This window comes from Rhineura floridana, chromosome 3 (genome assembly GCF_030035675.1).
Source record: "Rhineura floridana isolate rRhiFlo1 chromosome 3, rRhiFlo1.hap2, whole genome shotgun sequence".
Classification (NCBI taxonomy): domain Eukaryota; kingdom Metazoa; phylum Chordata; class Lepidosauria; order Squamata; family Rhineuridae; genus Rhineura; species Rhineura floridana.
This window is the reverse complement of record NC_084482.1, coordinates 90,108,465-90,135,766: the sequence shown is the minus strand read 5'-3', so window position 1 is coordinate 90,135,766 and position 27,302 is coordinate 90,108,465. Positions and strand designations below refer to the sequence as shown.

The 27,302-nt window shown below is 41.4% G+C and overlaps 1 protein-coding gene across 3 annotated transcripts in view; it reads right to left on the bottom strand.

Annotated features, from left to right (window-relative positions):
* STK10 (serine/threonine kinase 10) overlaps window positions 1–27,302 on the bottom strand; it is a 113,480-nt gene that overhangs the window by 30,030 nt on the left and 56,148 nt on the right. For all 3 annotated transcript variants that reach the window (XM_061616885.1, XM_061616884.1, XM_061616883.1), the window contains exons 3-7: window positions 15,516–15,564; window positions 12,627–12,776; window positions 9,477–9,549; window positions 7,794–7,988; window positions 5,973–6,054 (exon numbers count right to left, since the gene is read on the bottom strand). In XM_061616885.1, the coding sequence (XP_061472869.1) occupies window positions 5,973–6,054; window positions 7,794–7,988; window positions 9,477–9,549; window positions 12,627–12,776; window positions 15,516–15,564 (549 nt within the window). The remainder of the gene's footprint in view (window positions 1–5,972; window positions 6,055–7,793; window positions 7,989–9,476; window positions 9,550–12,626; window positions 12,777–15,515; window positions 15,565–27,302) is intronic.

Here is a 27,302-nt window from a genome sequence, read left to right as displayed (position 1 = left end):
TCCAAATAAACATATCGATTAATCCATCTCATCAAAATCTGTTAGGTCCAATAATTTCAATAGCCATTATTCCATTATCCATATTAATTCCATCTTCCATCTTCAATAGTCCTGTTGTTCAGTAATTTCAGTGTCCAATCTTCCATTATCAGTATTCCATAATAATCTTGCTGTCATAGCCACAGTCATATAATAAGAGTCTGATGGGAATTTCCTCTATCCCAAATATTTTCTTGCCATCGATTCTGAATAAGTTGCTGAAGTATTGTTGTAAAGTCATATCTCTGTTCTTCTTTTTTACAAAATGCACTGGCTCATCTCTTGAGAGTTTTTCCATTGTCACATGGCTGCAGTTAATTCCATAGATTTTCTCTATATCAAGCTCCATCACGTCATTCCAGTCCAGAAAATTATCCAAGCCATTGATAACTTTATCTCTAATATCTTCATTAATTTCTTCAGAGATAACGTTAAATTCCAAACAGTAGATTTTATTTCTAATATCCATAAACTCCAGATCTTTTTCCAATTCCACATTTGTTCCAATCTCCAGGGCTTGTATCTTCCCTTTATTTTTTCTTTTCTCATCTCTGATCTCATTCTCCTCTCTCACAGGATCCCCTATTTCTTTAAGCTCCTGCGTCATTTTGCTCAGTTCAATTCTCAGCTCCTTACTGCCCTGTCGCAGGGTTTGTTTCGTTATCTCAATCTCATCCATTATTTTCTGAAACATAGTTACTTCCAGATTCTCAGCCACTTTCTTGATTGCCATTTTTAAAACCACGAAAACAAAACAAAACAAAAATAAAGAAGAACCACTTCTTATTTCAGCAACAATTGGGTTAATATTCCAGGCTTGATGACATCACAGTATAAACAGAGCAGCCTGCCTTATCTCTCTATGTTCAAGAATACAAAACAAATTTAGTTCCCAGCATCAAAACAGTTAGTGGCGTCGTGAAGAAGCAGATTCGTCAAAATAAAATAGACCAAAAAGAGAATAGTCCCAGACAATATAATATTCCAAAGTTCATATTTTTTATTTTTTTCTCCTCGGAATAGAAATCCCTCTTCTGTTTATATCTTTAGAATGCACTTCCAGGACAGCTTTTTGCAATAGAAGCAGAGATAAGCTGTTAATTTCGTGAATAACAGAAAAGAGTTATAGCTCACCCAGAAGTTCTTTAAAGCTGATTCATTTGACAAATCTCTTTTTGCTGCAACAATTTAAACCAAGTAAAAAAAAAGATAGAAAGAAGGGTGCTTGCCTGTTAGTCCGTTTTCTCTTTGAAGAAAAGATAAACGTGTCGCATTAATCAGATAGAGCTTGTTCGGAAGTCCGTCCGGCATTGTTGGCTGGACCTTTTCTCATAAATTAATGAAATCCAGTCCTCCCAACAAAAACAGGCTTTTGAGGTTGATCTCTACGTTTCTCCCTGCCCGGGAGAAATTTCATCAGTCAAAAAAAAAAATGTTCTGACTGATCTATATCTGAAAAAGCTTCTTCTGAGGCGGGAGCCCGTCTCAAAAGCAGGCACAAGCGAAGTCGCCCTTCCCGGAAGTCGAACAGCATCGCTCTCAAACCCCCCTTTATATCTTCTATCATGGAACATAGCAGGATGGAATGCCAAGCAAAACAATTCAGAATTAACCAATTATCTGAACCAACATGACACAGTTCTCCTCCAGGAGACTTGGTCTACTCACAATCTACTCTTGGATGGTTTTGTCTCTATCGAACTACCAGCAGCTCCCTCTCTGGCTAAATGCCCAGGTAGAGCTAAAGGAGGCATGGCAATATTAATTTCCACTACACTGACTGTTCACTTTAGGAATATACATCCATGTAACTATCTTGCTATGGCTGTTTTGCTGATGTTCCATACTTTATCCCTTCTCCTAATTAATGTTTATATGCCTCCTGCTGTGGCAAGGGCACACACTGATAAATTATGGGACAACCTAGATAATTATATTACAGAGCTGGAGTCCAGCTTTCCCAAAGCCCTACTAATTATTATGGGAGATTTTAACGCCAGGATTGGTCCCAACAATGATAGTCTCCTTGCATCTAAACTGTGGGAGGGTGAGGATAATCAACACTATCTCCCTACTTTTGATAGGGTCTCAAAGGACTCCAGGGTTAATCACCCTGGAATTTGCCTAACCCGTTTAGTTGGAAGACACAATCTTACTATCCTTAATGGCCTAAATCCTCTGGATATATGTGCTGAATATACTTACATCTCTAGCAGACGAAGTAGTGTAATCGACTACACGATAACTTCCCACCAGCTATTGAACTCAATTGTTAACTTCACTGTAGGTACGAGACTAGACAGTGACCATCTTCCCCTATCACTCTTACTTCAACTAAAAGAGAAGAGCCAATTAGATGTGGAGTACAATCCGGTAGCCAACACAATGTACTTCATACATAGGAGATCTATCTGTTCCCCCCAAGTAGCTTCTAAGATAGTAACTTTCATTTCCTCTTCCTCCGCCTTGGATATTCAGGATCAGCTAGGGAATACCTCTAATCTTCAAACGGCCCTAAATGTTTACCATTCTCTGACTGCGGCTTTAAATTCCTTTCTAACTCCCAATTCTTCCGCCCCCAGAATAAACTTAGGAGCAGGTCTACCGAGATGGTTTGATGCAGAGTGTTTGTCTGTCAAGAGGCATCTAAGACAGATATATTTAGAATATCGACAGCACAACGCCAATACCCTGCCACATGAGTACTATAATACCAAAAAGAAATATAAGTCCCTAATAGCTACCAAAAAGAGGCAAGCACAGTATGAGGGTTGGAAGTCCCTAATTCATGCAGCCAAGACCAAAAATTCCAAAAGATTCTGGTCCCTTGTCAATGGAACTATGAGGTCCACCAATCATGCGTCATGTAATATTCCTTCCCATATATGGGAACAATACTTTAGTGATTCCAATGAAGGTACCCACTACATCTCCTCAAAGTCCCTCCTCACCTTTGATCCTGAAACTCTTCCAGCTTGGCCACCTGTTTCTCAGAACGAAATAATAGACCTGATTGGTGGCTTAAAATCTGCCAAAGCCCCGGGTAGTGATAATCTACCTCAGGAGCTTCTGAAGTCTCACCAAGATTGGTGGGCTCCCATGTTGGCTAATTTATTTACTCTGATAAACAACACTGGACATCTCCCTGAGACTTGGCAGGAGGCTATAGTTATTCCCATTTATAAGAAAGGCCCAAAAGATGATCCCGCTAGCTATGGGCCAATTAGCCTCCTCTCGGTAATAGGGAAACTCTATGCCAGCTATCTGAAGAGGAAACTGACAACTTGGATAGAGGAGGATAACATCCTGGGATGGGAACAGGCAGGATTTAGGAGGGGCAGATCTGTACTGGACCACTGCCTACTTCTATATCACCTGGCAGAAAAATATAGGAATCAAATAGGGAGTGGCCTATATGTCGCATTCGTTGATCTAAAGTCCGCCTTCGATTCTATTCCAAGGGACAAATTATGGGCCAAACTGGTAAATACAACAATCAATAAAAGATTGTTGTTCCTTATTCATAATCTGCACCTGAATACCTCTTTGCGTGTCTGATGTGGACGTGATGGGGGCTTGACCAATTCGATCCCCACAACAAAAGGAGTTAGGCAGGGCTATGTTTTGGCTCCCCTACTTTTCAATCTCTTCTTGAACGACCTGGGAACAAGGTGCCACTCCCCAAACTTCCATTCTCCCAAAGTAAGTGATCATAGATGCCCTATTCTGCTATACGCAGATGATGCGGCCCTGTTATCATATTCCAAAGTTGGTCTCAAACGCCTACTCCGAGTTTTTATGTCATATTGCACCGATAATCACCTAACCATAAATTTTTCCAAAACCAAAATTTTAGCCTTTGCAAAGCGATCCACAGTCTCTGACTGGACAATCAATGGCCATCAAATTGCTCAAGTTACGTGCTATAAATATCTTGGCATTATGTTTCATTCCTCTCTCTCTTGGGTGCCTCATATCAGTGCGGCTGTTCTGACAGCCCGGTCTACAGCGAAGAGTCTATTACGCTATTTTCACACTAAAGGGGGACAATTTATTCCTGCAGCTCTACAAGTTTTTAGATCCAAGATCATCCCTCAACTATTATATGGTGCTCCTCTTTGAATTTGCGCTTATAATACTACAGTAGAATCTGTACTTTCAATTTTTTTACGACAAATTTTTGGTGTCCCTAGTTGTGTCCCGAATGCCACCCTTAGGTTAGAAGCTGGTCTAACCTCGATAGAATGGCAAGCTTGGTCTATTGCCTTCAACTACTGGCTTAAACTATCCTATGACTGTCCACCTGGGTATTTAGCACTCCTCTGGAATGATTCCTACTTTTCCACATGGATGAAATCCTTTCATGTTAAACTTCCCAGGTTAGGCCTCTCTTTAGAATATTTATCTACTCAAGATACTGAAATGGCCAAATACACTATACGAACCCGACTTAGGGATATAGATCTCCAAAGCTCCATCTATGCAGCATCTAAAGTCTGCTCACCCCTGCACCATAAATTGAGCTTTGACCCATTGAATCACGCCCTATACTTAGATTTTCTAACGGTTCCTAAATATCGGCAAGCATTTGCCAAGGCCAGATTCAACTGCCTAACCTCAGCACTGTTGGAAGGGAGATACCAGGGAATAGCCTATGACCAACGTATTTGTCCCTGAGAGGCGGGTAGTATAGAAACCCTTCTACATGTTCTCTTCGTCTGCCCATTGTATTCATCAGAACGTTATCAATATATACTTCCAATCACTAAAAAGTTCTCTAACAAATCTCCCGAGTGTCTGTTACTTTCTCTCTTGGCTGGCTCAGACAGATCCCTTACGATCTCAGTAGCTAAATTTGTTCATGCAGCCCAATCCAAGCGATCCAAATCTCTGTTCTGAAAGTCTTACTACAGATTCTATTTTGTTTTTTCATATTTTATTTGGTGTCTTTTAACATTTTTATCACTGTATACCATTTTATTCTTGTATTTTATATTTTCTGTATGGGTCTCTTGACCGCGATAAACATTCTGATTCTGATTCATTCCTATTTCCATGTATACTTTTTCCTCCTCCTTCTGGAGGGGAATAGTTGTGCAAATTAGGTATCCATGTGCAGTGGGTAAGTCACCTATAACATTACATGCATGGTGCAGAGGTGTGTGCACACCCACTTTAGCACTACAAGAAAAGCATTATCTAACCATCTGAGCTCCTTCTGGGAGTAAGGGTGGGATATTAATTAACTAACTAACTAACTAACTAACTAACTAACTCAATAAATAATCAAGTAAGCATGAGAACTTCAACTGGTCCTAAATTTCATTAAGGAATCAGAGTGTTCCCATGGTTGACTATTCTGCTTATTTCCTCTTTGTTCATAGTGTCAACACACTCTCGGAACTCTTCCACCAAGCCACATTAGAGAGAGAGGCCCTGTCTCCCCCCCTCCATGGATTAGATCACCTTTCTTTCATTTTTTAAAAAATCACAACCATTTGGGCAACAACGAAAAAATACACAAGAATGCTATGCATTTTTAAAAGGAGTCCAAAAGGATGTTCCAAAATAGGGAAGTACCTAGGAAGAGTGGTTGCTCCATGGGTGTTGCTAGAAAATTACAGCTACCTTTTTATGCTTTAGTCAAAGTAAGGGGAGACAGGTGGCTAAGTGGAAGCAACTGGGAGATCCAGTAAAAGTAAAGAGAAGCAGGGCAGTTGGCAATGGTAGTCAAATTAGCATGCTTATATCTTCTAATGGAGGTGGAGCTCATGTCCAGTTAAGAACTACAACTACAGTAGAGAGAGCCCCAACTTTTCTGTACATCAACAAACCAAAAGCAAAGTTGCCCTATGTGGCTACAATCCTACAAGCAGTTGCACCTGTGTGTGTGTCTCCTTTATGCATTTATTAATTGCGGATCCCACACTTACCTCCAGCAGCTGTGCTGCACTTGGACGTGTCTCGGGGTTCTTATCAAGTGCAGTCTTCAGGAAGTCTTTGAATTCTGGGGACCTTTATAAATCAAAACAACAACAACATCCCCCCATTACAGAGTCATTGGCAAGAACTTCAGAAGAGAGGAAACTGTTCCATCCACCCCATTGCCCACACCAATTATATTCCCAATATTATCACCACAAATTATGGTCAGGTCAGTCCCAACAGGTGGAAAGGAAGTGCTATTGAGACAAAGCAGCACAAACACAATAAAAACAATAAAAATTCTGAATACACAGAAATATTATCTGGTTAGTTACAGATTTAGTATGTCCTTTTAAGCACAGGAGCAACAGCTGTTCAGAAGCAAGTAACATGCTGTCACTCAGTTTCCCACTTCATGCTCAAAAGCCCAAAAGTTAGCAAGTTCACATGAGGACAAATATAAGATTGAGCTTCTGTCAGGCAAGGGATTATAACTTCATCCCCCCCCCCTTTCCTCTAGTGCTGGATTCCATGCAAGGGCAGACCAAAGAACTTACTGGCAGTTTCTACACACAATTGCAGAAAATGTGTCACAAGCACATTTGCCTGTGGGTGCTACTACCCAGAGATTTTTAAGTGACAAACACTATCCTGTTTGCATGCAACAGATGATGGGGAGGGGAAAATAAGAGGAAAAGTGTCATTGTTGTTCAACCCCTCTCTTTAATGAGAAGGCTGGCTGCACATGTGAATGCAACATTCACACACTCAGAGAATGCAGAGAAAATACTGTTAAAAATGAAAAGATAAACATGTATAGGCTGGAGGTGCGCACTGCCCATCATTAACAAAATCACGAATTAACACATTTCAGCAGTCTGTTGTAGGAATCTGCCTTAGACCAGGTCAGACTATTTGTGCATCTAACTTAGTATTGTCCGCCTACTGCTCACATGCCTAAATAGGCCTACCAACCCTCCCCATTTGGCCAGTGAGGCAGTTTCAGCCAAGCCACACCCACCTGCCCTAATCCTGATGTCATATACGACAGAAGTGCGAGGCAGAGAAAGACTCCCTGTTAAAAGCAGGGTTTGCAGGCTCCTGATTTCAATCTGTGTGGGCAAAGGAAAATGGATCACCTGTCAAAGCTGGCCCGTTGGGTGTGGGGGTGGAAAAGGAAACAATCTGATCACCATCTAGATCCCGTTCCCCAACCCTGGTCTAGTCTGGCTGGTGGTGACTCTCCAGTTGTAATCCAAAACATCTGGAGGGCACAAGGTTAGGGAAGCCTGGTGCTATTATAGGTTAACTTTATATCCCACCCTTCTTCTAAAGAGTCCAGAGTGGCATAACTTGGGTTATCTCTCAAAATCTTGTTGAGATAGGCCAGGCTGAGAAAGTGAGCCGAGAAAGTAACCAGTGAGCTTCATGGACAAGTGGGGATTTGTGTATAAGCAACAAGAGTTTAGTAATAGTAGTTCATTGTTATAATCTTGACCTAAACCAAGGTGACCCACAGAGTGTTTTACAGTACAAATACTTAGAACAGGTGAGATATTGGCCCCTTCCTCCAAGCCCGTTGGCAGATTCCCCCCCCCCCACGGTGGGTCTAAACTCCACAGTGTCAACATTTTACAGCCTCTCGTTGTCTTCTCTATGATTTTTATTCCACTTCATTTCAGATCTCTTTTGACAATTATGGAAGGTGCCCATTTGCCACTGCCCTATCTGGGTAGTCAAAAAGAGAGAAAGAGACCCACACAGTTCCTGCACTCTCACATACCCACAAGGGCAAATGCACACAGACACACAAAATCACATCTTCTCACCACTTTGAGGGATAGTTAAGAGTGGGAGGATCAGATTTGGCTATTTTCAGCAGGACCCTCATGGGATTGAGTTCATGATGAGGAGGCTCTATCTGGGCCATTTCTATCAGAGTTATGCCCAAGGACCAGATGTCAGCCTTGTAATCGTAGGGGGTGTCTTTCATGGTCTCGCACATCACCACTTCAGGAGCCATCCTAAAAAGAAAACAAAAAACTACAAACATACGAACACTGGAGGGTGGTTTTGAAAAGCAGCCTCGCCTTCTCCCAAATAATCTATATATTCAATTGATCATTAGCCTAGAGTTAATTGTAAGCCTTGGAAATAAGGTTTTGCAGCTAGTTTTTGAATAAATTGGGTAGAAGCTTCTTCTGCTGCCATTGGCATGATCTACCTAGTCAGAGCTTGGAAAAGTTACTTTTTTTGAACTACAACTCCCATCAGCCCCAGCCAGCATGGCCACTGGATTGGGCTGATGGGAGTTGTAGTTCAAAAAAAGTAAATTTTCCAAGCTCTGCCTAGAGTTAAACACTTTTAGGTCCCACTGATTTTTACTGGAAGATGAGCATACGCATAATTCCCCCACTGCAATTAATGAGAGGTGAAAATAGTTAAATCTTTTGGCTGAAGAGAGTACCCATCCCCCCCCAACAACCACAACGATTCATTTCTCCATTCTCAATTGGCTACAGCAACAGAAAACCAGCAGGCCAATGACATCTGGCTTGGATGGTGCTTGGGACAGCAAGTTAATGCTCACTGATTGCATCCCCTTAGCAACACAGCTGATTAAGAGATTAAATTCCTGCAGTGAATTGTTGCTTTCATATGCTTGGAACTGTTTCAAAAGGACATTCCACCAAATGGTAGGGGGTGGAAGAGAGAGAATGGCCCAGATTCATCAACATCTCATTCCAGCATTGAGACTTGCAGCTTTTCACGATGTAAAAGAAGTGGCAGTTGAATGTGGCAGAGAGACCAATAATTCTCCCCACAAGGATAAAGTCCCCAAGACTCTAAATATTTCACTAAATCACTTAATAAAATAACGGTTAAACTTAATTTAACAATAGTTAAAAGCCACACTGTCTTCTAGGTTTGTAACCCTTCTCATATTCTTTCATGATTTAAATTTATTAAAATACAGGCACAGAGTTAATTTCACAGCACCAAGAGTAAAACAGAGATCCTTAACCTTTTGGGGCCTGGGGGCACATTTGGAAGTATAAGAAGCAGTTGAAGAAACTACAAAATATCCATTTTGCAGAAGAAAAAAGTGTAACAGACACATCCCCTTGAAAACAGGCAGAATACCTAAATCCTCCCCCCCCCCAAAAAAACTGAAATACAGGCAAAAGAAGCAGCCGATGCGCTCTGCAAACCAGATGACTGTACAAAAAAAGCCCCAAAACCCCTCAATTAAAAATGGGTAGGAGGGGTTGGGAACCTCAGCAGTGCCACAAGGAATGTCTGAGGGGGGCATGGTGCCCACAGGTGTTATGTTTAGGCCCCCAGGAGTAAAACATCAAGCACATGGCACATGAACATGCCCACACACACATCCATTAATATGGATAGTTTAAAACTCAGCCACGTGGCAGGTCTTCACTGCTGATCTAGACTGTATCTATCTATATGGTGATGACTTCAAGCATCTTGCAATTTTGAATTCATTCACTCACCAGTATGGTGTGCCAATAAAGGAATCCCGTCTTTGCAGAGTCTTCATGTTTTTGGCAGATACGCCAAAGTCCGCTGAAAAGAGTTTGAGCATGTTAAATCCTCTTATCAAAAGATGAAAGGTGCTCGTGCCTTACAGAGTACAAGAAAACGGTTACCTTCTGTCCCTCAAAACAATCAAAACAAGCCAAGGGACCAATACTGTGCCCAGACCACTCTTCAGATTCGGACTTACCATAAGAGTACTTGCAAATAGACACATTTTCCGTCAGTAAATGCAAATTGGAAGATGATTTTGACAGTTGGAAGCTCTAAACTACCACAACCCATACATAATTATTTGAAGCAAAATCCATCATAAATTTTAAATAGTATGACCATTCTGACCATTCAGAGTCAGAACTTAAATACTAGATTTCTGCTTGACTGTGCCCTATCAAACCAAGGTAACTATTTTTTTCATCCTGCCACAATAACAGGGGACATAGAGAAGCCCTTCCATTTCCCATCAGGTTAAGGTTGCACTTTGCTTTATTATTACAGTTAAACTGTTGCAACGCATAAACCTCAGCAAAATCCTAGCATACCATCAACTGTTTTATTTATTTTTTAAACTCTGCTTCCTGCTGTTGTTTGCAGTTACATTATGTGTAAGGGTTATTCCTACTCTTTCCAAAAATTTCCTCTGAAAAGGTGATGTAATACAGGAAATGTCAGTCTTTTCCCACTAATAAACTACACTTTCTCCAACTTCTGTTTGAATATGTCAGTTGCTATGAGGGTTCCAAAAGAATAGCATGCATCAGTTTATACACAATCCCATGTAGCTCAACAATAAAAATGAATTTATCAGTCTCTCCCTTTTCTTTCCTATGCCTACCATCTGTGCTTCTGTCAATATCATTTATGGATGCTACTTTCATTATTATATGTAAATGATGGGGCAATGTCTTCCAAAAATGGTGCCTTTCTGGGCACAATACAACCTATTCCCATCCTGAAGAATGTTCATTCTCATGGGAGCTATCATCTGAAGATGTGGAACTGACATAATTCAGCCATTGTGAACCAGAGCAAGAGGGAAGGCCAAAGTTTAAACTATGCTAACAATGAAAAAATCCTTAGAAAGGGAACTACAGAACTAGAATTAAGAGGCCATTTATGATACAGAATCTGAACTTCCCTTCCATGTCAGAAAGGTCGCTTCAGGTTTCTTACAGCACATTAGCACAAGAATATGCTTTCTGGATCAGGCCAATGACAAGTCTAGTCCATCATCCTGCTCTCACAGTGGCCAACCAGATGCCTATGGGAAGCCCACAAGCAGGACCTGAGTGCAAGAACACTCTCCCCTCCTGCATTTTCCAGCAACTGGTATTCATAAGCATACTGCTTTCAACCATGGAAGAACAGCATATCCATCGCGGCTAGTAGCCACTGACAGTTTTATCTTCCATGAATTTGTCTAATCCTCTTTTAACGCCATCCAAGTTGGTGACCATCACAGCTCACTGTGGGAGCAAATCCCATAGTTTAACTATGCACTGTGTGAAGTACTGTCTTTTGTATGTCCTGAATCTTCCAACGTTCAGCTTCACTGGACGTTTACAAGTTCTAATGTTATAAGACCACTTTTTCCATGCCATGCAGAAATTTATTCACTTCTATCATGTCGCCTTGTACTCTGCTTTTCTCTAACCTAAAAAGCCCCAAATCCGGCAACCTTTCCTCATAGGGGAGTTGCTCCATCCCCTTGATCATTGGTTCCCCTTTTCTGAACCTTTTCAAATTCTACAGTATCTTCTATAAGGGGAGGCGACCAGAACTGTACACAGTGTTCCAAATGCCGTCGCACCATAGATTTTTATAACGGCTTTATGATAGCAGCAGTTTTATTTTCATTTCTTTTCCTAATGATCCCTAGCATGGAATTTGCCTTTTTCATAGGTGGCACACAGAGGGAGAACATATTCTTTGTTTCTAGTCAGTCACCACTTCAGACCCCATGATTATATAAGTGAAACTTAACATTTTTTGTCCCAACACACATCACTTTACATTTGCCTACAATGAATTGCATTTGCCATTTTACTGCCCATTCACTCAGTTTGGAGAGGTCTTTTTGGAGCTCTTCCCAATACCTTTTATTTCTTCATAACCCCTTTTAGATATCCCTCTTCCTGCCTATATGAAACTTACTCTGAATACAGGGGATTTACGTCCACCTCCAGAGTTAATCAGCACAATCCAGTTTATAAAGGAAGGTTGTAAAAATCCGTTCTGCACAAAGTAACCAATCCCAAAGAGCAGCTTCTAGAACCCTACCAGTTCTAGGTGAAGAGTAAACATGTCCTAATTCAACTGAGCAAAACGCAGCACCCTTCCCCTCACAGATTTAGCTGACATTGACCCTGATGGATTTTAGCTTGTAAACACATTTCTGGAACACCCAAGGTTTGCAGAACTACATAAAAATTCAAGAAAAAAACCCTCTACGGGGACGCCCCCAAAAAGAATAAGCATAGACACAGAAAGCTGGTTGGTTGACTATTTGGGGGCGGGGGGGGAAGGAATGGAATGGCTTTTCAAGTATACTGAAAGATGACATGGTCAGCCCAACTGCACTCTATGCTGTAAAATTTTGTTGCAGGTCCCACATTTCCAATCAACATTGTTTCAGCGTTTTGTCATGTCTGATTAACACAAAAACACACTAATGCTGTAATCCTATGTACAGTTACCTGGAAGCAAGCCTCACTGAACACAGTGGGATTTACTCCAGAGTAAATATGTACTGTTTAATATCCTCTTGAGGGCAGGTTCAAATTCCTTCTTGGCCACAAAACGTGCTGGATAGCTTTCAGTAGGTTCCTCTCTCTCAGCTCAACTGACCCTGCAGGGATGTTGCAAGAGCACAATGTGGCTCCAAGCTGCTCAGAGGAAAAGGATGGAGGGAAGTCTAGCAAATGAGGATTCTATAGCAGCCAAGCAAGCATAATGTTCGCATGTGGTCACAGAACAGCCCTGACAGTTTTTAAAAGGAAAAAAAATGGCTGCACCCACTATTTTCAGCCACCAGCCTTGCTGTGTACAAGAAGCAGCTTTACACACATCTTTTATTTCTTATGCAAGAACAAAGTAGTTTGCCTCACCAAGCTTGATGTCTCCATCCAGGGTCAGCAGTACATTGCCCGCCTTTAGGTCCCGATGGATAATCTTCTTGCTGTGGAGGTAGTTAAGGGCTTCTAGCATCTGGCGGCAGATCACTTGGATCTGGGGTTCGGTCAAGCCTCGATCCAGTTCTATAATGTAGAAGCAATTGGAAAGGCTCCTGAATTTAGCTTCATGTAACAGGTTTACCTTTGTTCTGAGCTTGAATAGGCAATCGTATATAGGAGGGTGAGCAACTTTTTTCTGTCAAAAGCTGCAAGGGGCGAACTAGAGTGGATTATCTTGAAATGTAAAATATCTGCCAGCTTTGGTTATGAAATAAAAGGAGAAGCCATAGTAAAGTTTCATCTGAAATTAAACATTTCATTGATTAATTTACATTAATGCTCACAATCCTAACACAGCCATTAGGCTAAGAGTAAAATGGCACACACCTCTACCTAACCCTGTTTTACTGGAAAAAAGTGAATTTAGAGGAGACATTTTAGATAATCTTGGGAAATTTCTGATTATGGAAAATTTACTGAGCAATAAACGTTTGCTTTGGAAATTGGGAAAGCCATATTTATTTTTCCAAGGCACAGTATCTACAAACCTTTGACTACAACTACTACAACTTCTGTGGAGGATCTTCTCCTTCAAGTGCCAAAGATATCAGAAGCAGAAACTCAGAGCAGGGCTTCCAGTGTGGCTGCCCCTGTTGTGTGAAACAGCATTCTTGCTGAGATACAGCACACTCTCAGCACTTTGCAGAAACAATGGAAGACATCTTTGTTCAGACAAACTTTCTTAGCTGGGTGAATAGGCCCCTGCCATGTGTGTCTACTTCGTATTATTTTTATCTGTTATTTTCCTTGTTATTTTACATTGTTTTTAAGCTGTTTTTGTTCTGTTTTGTACATTGCCTTGATATATGCTGTCAAAGGTGATTAATTAATTAAAGGAAATAAGGAATTAAGGCCTTCCTCTTCCTTACTCAAGCTTTCTTATACAGAATGTGCATTTCCAGACATAAAAAGAGAAAGAATGGGCAATACAGTTTGGCATGAGCTAGCATGACCTAATACGGGGAGCAAGAAGTGCCAAATCCAAAGGGGGCAGTCATTCATCTAAGATCTTAACCAAAGGAGTTAGGGAAAAACTCTTGCTTTAGTGGCTAGTTTCTTTTTCACATACTTCCATTAGGAAAATTGTGATTTTAGGCCACAGTTGAAGAAACTGTGGCCCTCCAAATGTCATTGGACTATAACTCCCATAGTCCCTGGCCATTAGCCAAGCTGTCTGGGACTATTGGAAGCTCAAGCCCAACAACATCTGGAAGACCACAGGTTCCCCATCCCAGAACCCTGAGGCAAAAAGAAAATAAGGCTGCCATTCCCTCTATTTACTTCTTCAAAAATGTTTCCTAAAGCTTAACAAACTCTGGCTAAAATAATTTTCAGGATCTTAATCCCACTGAATCCCAGCCGTCTGCATGGCTAGCACTGACTGAGGGATATTCATACCAAGTGCATAGTTGGAATTCACTCACCACAATGAGAATCAACATTTTTCCAATGACTGATCACATACTTAATGTCTCTTTCTCTTTCCTGAAAGCCACAGGCTGACAGTATAAACCCATGGCTTCTGTGCATTGCCTCCTGTAACAGTGCATAGCTTCACTATCTGCTGCCTTGAGCACAGATCATCTAGGCTTTTGCCAGACATCTAGGCTTTTGAAATATTGCTCAGTTCTCCCCCCCCCTTCTAAAAGCAAATTCTCAAGCCTGGAGGGTACCTGTGAAATTAGAGATGCTTTGTCTGATCAAACAGGAGACTCAGATCCTGAGAAACTGAAAGCTCTCTTTCTTTCCTTCCAGGAAGACTGGCAAAGCCATGCAACCCCTGCCATTGCCACTGTTCACCTCAAAACCTCAGTGAGAGCAAATATGAGGTACATTCCATTGCTACAAGTCAGCCTTTGTATGGGCTTGATCTTCAAAAGCAGGGGCTGCTGTCAGGGCCGGTTCCAAAAGGCAGCCAGGTGGGGCACTGGCCAACGGCTCCTGGGGCTGCAGGGGTCCCTCTTCTCCCCTTCTGCAATTCGCAGCAGGATTGCTGCTGCTGATTGCATGGCGAGAGCTCTGGGGCTCCGCCATTCCCTTGCCTAACCTACCTTGTTCTGCGGTTAATCATGCAGCACTGCCCTTAACAAAGATGGCGGCTGAGGTTTCCCTAAGGGGCTGAAGCCTCTGCCGCCATCTTGACTGATGGCACACATGCGTGCTGCGTGCGTGCACCCCTGCCATGAGCCAAGATGGCAGCAGAGACTTCAGCCCCTTAGGGAAACCTCGGCTGCCATCTTTATTAAGGGCAGTGCTATGTGTGCAACAGCAGAACAGCTGAGAAAGGTAGGTTAAGCAAGGGAATGGTGGGGCATGCAATCCACTGCAGCGATCCTGCCACGAATCAAGGAAGGGGAGCGCTGGGCCTGGTGCAGGCTTGTGCCCAAGGGCCCCAGTATGTCTAAGGCCAGCCCTGGCTGCTGTAACCTCTTCTTCTCAACCCGAACACTACACCATGGAGCAATCATCCCCAATAAGTCTGGGAGATTAAAGCACAGTATCCACATGCTTGCCATCTACGTTGTGTTTAAGCTGTGGAAAATAATACCCACCCTAAGGCAGGTCTTCCCTCTACTTAACCCTTCATGTGTACATATGATTACCTTTCACGCTGTTAATATGCATGTTTCTGGCAGAAACCTACACTCCAACTTCCTGCAGGGACCAGGTGGGGGGATGCAGATACAGCCTAAAAGAAAGCAGATTTATGTGCCAGCAACCCTCAAAAGGGATTTCATTGTTAAGAAGCTTCATGTCACTTACCTAGCATAATAGCATCCACTGCTCCACCAGGGCAAAACTCGATCATGATCTGCCAAAAAGAGAAAGTTTTAAATGGGCAGATGGAATTAATACTGCTCATTTGCTATCAGGGGAGCAACAAAAACAAGCTGCCCTCTTGGACCAAACCAGTTCCCAAAATGAAGTTGCACTCCCAACCAGTGTTTTTTTTTTTTTTGAGGGGGGGGATTGGATGTCAACTGAAATGCTATTGCAAGGTGTTCAAGTAGACCTCAGGTGCTTGCTGTAAAGAATATATAGCAATACAAGAGATCTCACACAAAAACAAGACTGTGCAACTTACAGCCCTTCCCAACAGAAATATTGTTACTGCTTCACATTCATAAGGCTCTTTATTTAAAGGGCTTTAAGATCTCAAATAGTAGTTGCAACAATCCTGTAGGGTAGATCAGTATTATTATTTCCAAACTGCAGATATACAAGGTGGAGGCAGAGAGCAGACAATTTGCCTAAGGCTACCTAGCAAGGTTCATGGCAGACATGAGATTTGAACAAGGTACTTTCTGGTTTGCAGCTGATCCTGCTACTCTGACATTTGTATAATCCTAAATAGGGATGAGCTAGAATTCTGCCAAATTCTGATTCGCCACCAAATTTTCCATTAATTTGTTTATTTGCTATTGTTGCAGATCAGTTTTTTATGTACTGATTTCTGCTGCTATTTTCGTTAATGGATTTTTTTTTAAAATCGCATCTACAATATTGATGTTGACCTTGCTAAAGCTAAGCAGATCTTGGTTTAGTCAGTGCCACGATGGGAGACCACCTCGGGACCCCATGCATATTGCCTTGAGTTGGAGAAAAAGGCAAGATACAAATAGACTAAAATTAAAAAAATCCATATACACACACAGAAACACATACATATACACAGCCAGTATGAGGGAAATAACTCTAGTGTCATTCCTTATCCATCAGATGAATATTTACCAGATTGGAAGATTTGTATGTTCCCACCAGTTTCTGCTACTGTGGAATTAGAAATGCACACACTCTATGTAGACTTTTAGAAGCACTCATAGAAACACAAACACATTTACAGTGAGCAACCACAACCTTAAAAGGCTGATTCTATTACCACTTAGGCACAGCTAATTTTTCTGCAATAACTGAAACTCACTGGTGTGTGACCTTCATTCACTGTCATGTGCCACAAAGGTTTGCTTTGCTGGGGTAAATGTTTCTATTGTGGCAAGCAGTTCCTGATTCATACACAAACAAATTTCCCATGCATTGCTCATTGCTGTTCATCTACCTATATAGCATGTTCTGGAACAAGCTAGATTGTGGCTAGAAGTAGGTTCATCATCAAGATACCACTTTGGAAGGCCAACTGTACATCACCAAGGTTACCACTATCAGTGAACTGCTGCCCATTCACTGGAAACTTAAAACCACAAAAAGTGCTGCTAGTATTATTTCATTTCATTTCTAACAATGGGTCCTTAATTCACACATTTCACAAAGTTTACACCTGTAAAAATAAATAAAAGGAATGCTTTTGAAACCAAAGTACACAGAAAATTGTGAAGTAGCCACTGACTCCTCTTGTGGCACCTTAAAGACTAACAGATTTATTATTGCATTAGCTTTCATGGATCATAGGCCGCTTCATCAGATGCAGAAATCCAGGACCATTTTGGGGTTTATGGGGTGCAACCATTTGCTCAGAACAAGGGACTAATGAGCACCTAAGAGTAGAGAATGTGACTTCAACAGGAGCACACAGAATACAGCGCCTCTGGCTATTGAGACAAAGGGAAAAAAGTAATGCCAACAACACATTCCTTGCATCTGTTTGCTTGTTTGAAAAGCAAGCAATGTTACTACTTGCCTGTTCTCTGGCCACCTCATCTCCCCCCACTCTACCTTCAATGTAGTCTTCACCCTCAAAAAAAAATTGCCCATAGCACAATCTGATCAGTAACTGCTCTCCTAGATTTCAAAACTTCTTGAATGTAATCCACTACATCTGTCCCCAAAGCCTGCTCTTTGTCTCACACTGCTCATATTAATAGATATTTAAGGTAAGTCAAATGTTTGCCAACTAGGTGTGCCACTTCCTTTGGTGACAGACATCCCTGTGCCTTTAACAACGGCATAGCACACATTCCAACATTCTTTCTAGAAGGAAGGGAAAGCCAGGAAGCCTACCAAGAGGCACAGCTAAGGCTTGTTCATAGGCGCAGATTCTGCTTCAGGCTCAGGAGCTTCAGGTTCGGCTTCGGAAGAGACCTTTGCGCTCAGACTTATTTTACAAACTATTACTGATTTAACTGTGTGGTACCTGTACTGTGCTAGCAGGTCATGTGATCATAGGAAGCTGCCTTACACTGCATCAGACCACTGGCCACCTAGCCTAGTACTGCTGATGCTGACAGCAGCTCTCCAGAGTTTCAGGCAGGGAACATTCCTAACCCCATCGGAAGCTAGGACCTTCTGCATGGAAAGCAAGTGCCCTAACATCGAGATACAGCCCTTCATGAATACATGAAGCTACTACCATGAGTGGAAAGTCTTGCCTGGAAGTACCCAAGGTTATATCTGTACTTGGGGTATTTTGGGCACAGGAAGGTCACACGCCAGTACTTTTGACACTTCAATTCCATTCTAAGGATAATTACAGCACAATCCTATGCACATTTAACCAAAAGTCATTCCCAATGTCATCAGTAAGTGCACATAAGATTATGCTGTAATCCTGCATGTTGATACAAGTATAGGATGCAGTATCTGGTGACCAAATCAGTGTCCTGATGACAAAGGTCTAGTCCTTGTGACTGTGAACAATATGAACAAATGAAAAAAGTGTCTGATTAAATGGGGCCTAGGCAGAACTGTCCGTAATTAGGTAAGGCTTCAGTGACCAATTCCTGTTCATCGGTCCTGTACCATTACAACTCCACCTGCCTTCACATCCCCAGCTCCTTCCATTGCTTAATAATGACATAAATGAACTGTCCAATCATACATATTTTACACAAGTTTCACAATTTATATATATAAAAGATTCAGGACCGACACACTGGTTTGGAATGAGTCAACTCAAATAGCTCTGAATCTTGCTAACCGGATTTAGGGTGGGCAAGGCACAACCTTTGTTACTTTTTTTGTTGTAGTTTGTGAATTCAGTGCAATTTCTCTGCACATTTAATTTCAGTTGCCCTCCCTCCATATTGAGTAAAGATAGGAATCTGTCCTGGAGAGAGTTTGACAGCATTTTGTTTAGGAATGGAGAGGACTAACCCCAGCTTAGCTTGGCCCAATATTATCCATATTAAAATATTTACATAGCCTTATTTGGGCTTAGGAAGGGATGGAGAGAGAGAAGAATGCCAGTAAATGTAGTACAATGAAATAAGACAGAGAGGTTAGAGAAACCAGTGTACACATGATGCAGGGAGAAAGCCAGAGAACTTGGGAGACTGAAAAACTGATGCATTTGCTATTAAGACCAGAAATGTCGGGGAATAAATAAGGGTGGGGACTGTTGGTTTTAAGCTGCTACTAGGATGTACACAGTCTCCCTACAGCACAAAAATCCAATTTAAGCTGCTGTTCAAGCTCTAACAGCTCCAGATGTATGAAGTTCTAACAGTTCTAATGGCAAAGTTTGCCTTCTAGCCTGAACAGGATGTTCTATACATTCCTTGCTGCAGAACACAGCATTAAGAATTAGTCTGATTTTTTAAAGTCTTGCCTATCAGCAAAATCCAACTAGGGAAAGAATCTGGTCAGTCTGCAAAAAATAAAAGATGTAGGTCTCAGCTTAAAGGTGGTGAGGGCCACACAACTTCCTACTCAAGGTAAAGTAGCAGTTCTGGTGGTCTTGCTTAAATGAGGAGCCAGGAAAAGACGGTATGTAGGTTATGCATGCCAATTACTGAGTTCCTTCTAAAAATATATCAGATGGTTTCTGTGAAGCCTTAGAATGGTATGAGCAGTTTCACAAAGAACACGAATGCCTTGATGTATCAGCTCTACGTGCATCAGTCCAGCATCTTTTTTTCAGGAGGGATCAACTAAATGAACTGGTATTCATGACTGTGCCTTTATCATCTGGTATTCTGGTTATCAGGATCCAAATTAAAGGCTTTCTCTGCTAACTAGGCACCTAAGAATGGAAGGATAACAAGATTCTCACTGGCAGAAGGGGTAAAGAGGAATTTTTTTTCAATTCCTTCTTTAGGAGCATAGGAATCTGCCTTACATTAAGTCAGACCATTGGTCCATCTAACTCATTATCTACACTGACTAGCAGTGGCTCTCTGGTGTTTCAAGGCAGGGGTCTCTCCCTGCCCTGTAGCCCCCTGTGTTGTCTCTCATGCTTCTCTGAAGGGCTCCTCCATGCCTCCAGAGCAGGTTTTCAGGAGGCACAAGGTGCTGCAGGGGGACGGGAAAAATTGGTGAAAATAACCTCCTCCTGCTAGCAGGATGCTCCCACCAGCACAACTCTAATTAGGACCCATGTCTCCAAGTATACTCCTCCACAGGAATAATATTTTTAAGCCATCAGAAACACAGGTAGAAAAATTGAACTTCTTTCAAAATGGCGCCCAACTGCATCTTGCGCTGGAGTGGAGCAATACATATCTGAGAGGAGGGACTGTAACAAACACAGCTTACTGCCCCTCTCCTGAAAGAATGAAAAAACAAACCCAAATAAGTCCTTGCTGTCCCCACTGTATGGAGCAGGATGTCAGAAAGTCAAGCCACACTGGTTACTAAAGACAAAGATGGGATACCAGTTCCTTGAGCAACAGGCAACAAATCTGCTGGACACATTCTTAGTACAAGTGTTGGCGTATTTCAAGTTATTACTAAGGCTGTACATGAATGATCATCTTTCAGACTTTAAAATGGTCTTGTGCATGCATCATTGCCTAGGGCATATTCACTAATAGGCAACAAAACTTTGCAGTTTAAGAACGTACCTATAGCCAACAGATATTTCTATCAAACTTTAAAAAGCAGGGAAATTGGACAGCTATAGTGAATGCACCAGGGCAGCAGGAGACCTGACCTCCTCTCTGAGATATTGTACTGCCCTACCAATTTGTTAAAATGCAAACACAATTTGGGTTGGTCTTTCACAGTCCAATCCACTTCCTGTGTAGCTTGGAAGAATTTGGTAATATTTGGAAGCAGAAACTAGGGAAAGTTAGAAATTGTCAAGCAAGAAATGGAACATATCAACATTACAATACTTGGTGTCAGTGAATTAAAATGGAAGGGAATGGGACATTTTCAATCAGGCAACTACAAAATATTTTATGCAGGAAATGAGAAATTAAGAAGAAATGGGGTTGCTTTAACAGTGAGAAGTGATTAGCAAAACAATCAAGACTTATATGCAAGGTCTGAGTGAGTTATATCAATGAGATTTAATGGGAAACCCATTAACATAACCATCATCCAAGTCTACGCTCCAACGGCAAATGCAGAAGAACAGGAATTGGAGAGATTTTACGCAGAAGTACAGGAAGAAATTGATCACACACCAAAACAAGATGTGCTGATAATCATGGGGAAATGGAATGTAAAAGTAGGGAACAGAGAAGAACTAGGAATTGTGGGGAAATGGGGCTTAGGCGATACAAATGAAGCAGGAGAAAGACTTATCCAATTCTGTGAAGCCAGTAATTTGTTTCTCGCAAACACATTTTTTGAGCAACAGAAAAGATGACTGTACATGTGGACATCACCAAGAATCAAATTGATTATATAATTGGTAGCAGAAGATGGAGAAGTTCCATACTTTCTGCAAAAACAAGACCAGGAGCAGACTGTGGTACAGATCATGAACAGGTCATATGGAAAATCAGAGTAAAGCTAAAGAACAACAACAAAGCAATCATAATGCCAAAATACAATTTAAATAACATCCCAGAAGAATATAAAGATCAAATAAGGAACAGATTAGCGGCTTTAAACTTAGTTGACAGAGAACCAGAAGTACTATGGAGTGAAGTCAGAGACATCAGGGAAGAATGCAAAAAGACAATACCTCTAGTTAAAAAGAGAGAAAGATCTCAATGGATGACTGAAGACACTCTTGAAGTGGTTAAAGAGAGAAAGAAAGCAAAAGGAGATAGAAACATGGTCAGAACCCTAAATGCAACAATATAGTGATTAGTACGTAGGGACAAAAAACTATTACAATGGTTCTTGTATAGAAACAGAAGAGGACAACAAAAAGGATAGAACAAGAGCCCTATCCCAAAAGATTAGAGAAATTAAAGGGAAATTTAAACCAAGGGTAGGGATGTTGAATAATCAACAGGGGAACACACTGACTGACCAAGATGAAATAAAAGATGGAAGCAATACACTGAAGAACTCTATAAAAGAGATGCAAGGATGACAGATTCATTCATGGAGGAATCGTATGATGAAGAACCAGAAATTTTAGAATGTGAGGTGAAAGCTGCTCTTAAAATACTTGGAAGAAACAAATCACCAGGAACAGATGGCATACCAATAGAGTTGCTACAAGCTACTGAGACTGAATCTGTCCAAATTTTGACAAAAATTTTTCAAGATATATGAAAAACTAAACAATGGCTCACAGACTGGAAGTGTTCAATGGAACAGACCAAGGAATTTCAGAAGGAAATCACTCTGTGCTTTATAGATTACAGCAAAGCCTTTGATTGTGTAGATCATGAAAAACTATGGAATGCCTTAAAAGAAATGGAGGTGCCACAGCATCTGATTGTTCTGAAGTGCAACCAGTACTCTGGACAAGAGACTACTGTAATGACAGAATATGGAGAAACCGATTGGTTCCCAATCGGCAACGGTGTGAGACAGGGTGTATTTTATTGCCCTACTTGTTAATCTATATGCAGAACATATCATACGGAAAGCGGGATTGGACCAAGATGAAGGAGGTGTGAAAATTGGAAGGAGAAATATCAATTTAAGATATGCAGATGATACCATACTCTTAGCAGACACCAGTAATGATTTGAAACACATGCTGATAAAAGTTAAAGAGGAAAGCACAAAAGCAGGACTACAGCGGAATGTCAAGAAGACTGAAGTAATAACAGAAGATTTATGTAACTTTAAAGTTGACAATGAGGACATTGAACTTGTCAAGGATTATCAATACCTTGGCACAGTCATTCACTAAAATGGAGACAATAGTCAAGAAATCAAGAGAAGGCGAGGACTGGGGAGGACAGCTATGACAGTACTAGAAAAGGTCCTTAAATGCAAAGATGTATCACTGAATACTAAAGTCAGGATCATTCAGACCATGGTATTCCCAATCTCTATGTATGGATGTGAAAGTTGGACAGTGAAAAAAGCGGTTAAGAGAAAAATCAACTCATTTGAAATGTGGTGTTGGAGGAGAGCTTTGTGCATACCACGCACTGCAAAAAAGACAAATAATTGGGTGTTAGAACAAATTAAACCAGAACTGTCACGAGAAGCTAAAATGATGAAACTGAGGTTATACTTTGGACACATCATGAAAAGACATGATTCACTAGAAAAGACAATAATGCTGAGAAATACAAAAGGGAGTAGAAAAAGAGGAAAGCCAAATAACAGATGGATTAATTCCATAAAGGAAGCCACAGACCTGAACTTACAAGATCTGGACAGGGTGGTTCATTACAGATGCTATTGGAGGTTGCTGATTCATTGGGTTGCCATAAGTCGTAGTCGACTTGAAGGCACATAACAACAAATGAAGTCTTAGAGGGATGTTAAGCAAGCGTTTCTGAGTTCAGGACTATACGTTTTGCAAGGTTTTGTTTTGAAATGAGCTTATGGGAAGCAGCAGAATGGCATGGGAGATATTTTCAATTTAACATCGCAGAATGCAAAAAAATCCATGCTGGCTATAGTATATAGCCACTCTCATGGCTGTATAATGCTTTCCTTTGTTGGGTTCCACAGTGTCTGGTCAAGCTGGTTCTGGCAACGCTTCATGCTCTGCCTCCACAGTCACAGGCAGCATGCTTCTAAATACCAGTTGCTGGAAACTGCAGGAGGAGAAAGTGCTCTTGTGCTTAGGTTCTGCTTGTGGGCTTCTCTTGGGCATCTTGTTGGTCACTGTGAGAACAGGATGCTGGACTAGTTAAAGCCATTGGCCTGAGCCAGCAGGCTTGTCTTATGTTCAGCTGCATGAAGTTCCTACAAACATGAATAGCACTGTGGCAGTACTGTTGCAGTAACATTTTGGTGTGACTGTCATAAACACTTATGAGGTAGAACCTAAGACCTATGACACGCAATCATTTCCCCTCTCCTTCCCGCTCACTCAATTGCTGGAGCGCTTTTGATACTGTTTGGGGGGATAGGAAAGGATGGGTACACAACTACACATGTGCTCCTGCAGCATTTTTGAAGTGGAAGAGACTAGAAAAGGTCTAGTCAATGACACCACTCCATTGATTTGTATGGCAGTTTGGAAAAATTGTCATGCTATCTTTGCTGACTCCAGACTAGAGTCTCATAGTAGTAAGTGGGAGGACACTCCTATTGCTCCGGAAAAATAATCATCTGTACTGTCCACAGCAACCCATCATGCAATTCTGAACATCAGTTTTCACTTATTTGTGTGTGAGTGGGGAAGGGAATGCTTTTTAACTCGCATTGTTACACAAGAAGTTCAAACACATGACCTTAGAGAACACTTTCATGGCTCAGCAATCAGTAAAATGCTTTTTAAAGGATGCTTGAATTAGCATCTTTTTGAGACAGCATTGCAACTTCTAACAGGAGAGATAAAATCCAACCATTCAAACCTTTTAACACAATCTCCACTCCTTTTACCAAAGGGGATTTAAACTCTTTGGCATGGCAATTTAAGTGCTGAGAAAGCAAAGATTAGTGTTGCAAACTTGGCACCACCCTTCCTACGTGAAGAATTCATGACCTTTGGTCCCCTGCTCTTATACAAACTGGCAATTCGCTCAACTATTTATCCTGTCAGGGGAAAAACACTGAACAGGAGGATGTGTGAGAGAAAGTCATATATAACTGGGTGTGTTCCCTCTATTTATCTGAAATTGTCCCTGAATTTACAACTAAATCCTCTGTATAAACTATTCCAGCCTTCTGAAAATGCTGCCCTACAGCCAATTACTCTCCATATAAGAAACAAAAACAAATTAAATGATCTTGTGTCAAACTGTTGCAGCCAGCATACTGCAAAACAGGGAAGGATGATGACCCATATCCTGCCTCTTTTTTTGTGAGAGGCGTAAACAACAGAATAGTCTGTATCAAATAGCAGTTATCAGCTCTGGGAGGCCTGACTCCAAAGTGAGGTTTACTAGATCAGCAATAAAGCAGATAGGAGAGTCAGTTGCTAGAGAGTCACCTCTTTTTCTAATCTCTTTAATGTTTTTATATAGCACAGCAAACAAAAAAAATCAGTGCAAATCCCCAGAAATTTTAACATGAATCTAGTTTTCCCCTACTGCAATCATCCAGATAACTAGTTTCTCTAGATAAACTTCACCTAGGGGATCTAGGTTAACAGATCATACCATGGCCAACAGACAGAGGGCATCTTGTGGGAGAGATTGACACACATACTGGGAAATACAGATTTGCGCAATTAAAGTGGATTATACCATTCTATCACCCCAGCACAACAAATCAACTTTTAACAAGAACTTGATTTTTGCAGCTAGGGAAGTGACAGGGAAATGCATTGAAAAGTGAAGAAATAATTAATGGGCAGATGTATATACTCCCCACAAGCAAATGAGGATAATTACAGGACAAAGGCTGCATAACCTCCCCACAAACAAATAAGAATGAATACTTAATAGCGATAGCCGAAGCTCCACATGAGTAAATCAGGATGAATGCTTTATAAACAGGACATCTGGAGGAGAGAAGTCTCACATCTCACTTCCAAGCACAAATAGAAAAAGCAACAGAGAGTGTTTCTCATGGTTTTTCTTTCCTTTCTTCCATATATGAATTGGTTTGTTAAGTTCATTTTCCAGCATCTATACAGCAAGAAAGAATACATAAAAACCACACAAAAGCAAATTGTACTTCTATCTGTTTTACAGAAGCAGGACCAGGTATGAAAGGAACGATTAACCAAAAGAACATTTTAGAAATGCTGGCACTCAGATGTTGAACCCCCACCCCTCTTATTTCTAAAGTGCAACCCATTATAAAAATGGGTTCAAGAACAAGATTCACAATACAGGAGTTCTACTGAGACCTTATGTAGCAATTAAAAGACTGAGCTGTGAGCTAGAAAGTCCCCAGTTCAAATTCACCTCTTACTATGAACTCAACATAGTCCCTCAGGAAAGGCAGCATCCTTTCAGCCTCCACCCCACTATTTGCATACAGAGAGAAATGGAACCAAAACACAACCACTGAGAAACAAGGAGGAGGTATCATCAGCTGGCTCAGGGGAACCAAGTCATTTGCAGATTTACAAAGAAAGTCTTGAAAAAACGTCCAAGGGCTAAAAAACCCAATGAGGCCACAAAAAGCCAATGGAATATTGTCAGCTGGTAAAAAGAACAAAATGGAAAATGTTGGAGGTGGGTGAGAAAGAAAGTAAATTGATTTGCTTGAGCCTTTCACAGCTTATATCCCAGAGAAAGACTCACTGGCACCCTGATGAGAAGCACTCCAGTTAGGAGGAGAGAATACATGGCAAAGATTGGTTGCAGGCCCTATTTGTCGACAATACTGATCTACCTTAGAAGACTGTTGTAATGAGTCACTAGCATAATGTGCATGAAGTGTTTTGAATACTCAGAAGTGCTATATAAAAGCTAATCATCATTGTACTATACACTCACAATCTCACAGGCTGCCCAAAAGGCAGCAGCTCTTGAACAGGCAGTGCAAGGAATATCTTGTCAAGATTATGCTCTGGAACAAAGGAGGAAACTGCATTCTTGCACCAAGAAGCTAGAGTGGGCTGGTAGTTAGCACTCACTGATCCCTATAAAAGCCCCCAGGTAAAAGTTGTGCTCTGACTGACTGTGGACCACTTCCACATCACTCCATTTCTCTCTGAATAGAAGCCTGGTCTGACAGGGATGTGACTCTGTGCTTGCAGACAAACATCTAACGTGTTGATTTGCAGACTAAATGCTTCACCCAGACTTTTAGGCACTCATTTGGTACATACCACAACACAAGCGGGTGGCGGAGTGAGAATTCAAATGTCAACAGCTTGTCTGGCACACAAGTAGGTGGAATTTAAATAACCAACTCTCTGTAAAGCAGGATTGCTTCCATTTTGCCATTATTCCCTTACAATACAAGGGTGCTATTCATCAATGAGCTCAGGCATAATGCCTTATTTTTCCTGAACAAAATAGCCTACAAGGAGAACTATGCAGGAAATTTAGTACTGGGGACGTATTATCATTCCCCTGATCAAGGGGAAGTGTTGTGGTAACATATATCTTTAATTACCTTCATTCAGACAGGGTAAATGCATGTGCTGATCGTACTCCCCCCCCCAACTAAGGAGCAGCCGGAGCCTGTATGACTGTCGAGGTGGCCAAGGGTGTCTTGCTGCTGTCTCTGCTTCCTGTCCTTGCTTGCTGCTCCATGCACAAGTTGACAGTAGTAGCATTACAGCCCCATGGAACTGGAGGAAGGAAACAATGCATTTTCCATTCCTCTTCCTTCCACTGCCTTCTCCTCATCTGCTTAGCCAGTCCTGACAGAAATAACCTGGAATATGCTGTTGGCTGCTCTAAGCACCTCGAGGGGCAGGCATGGGGTCTCACT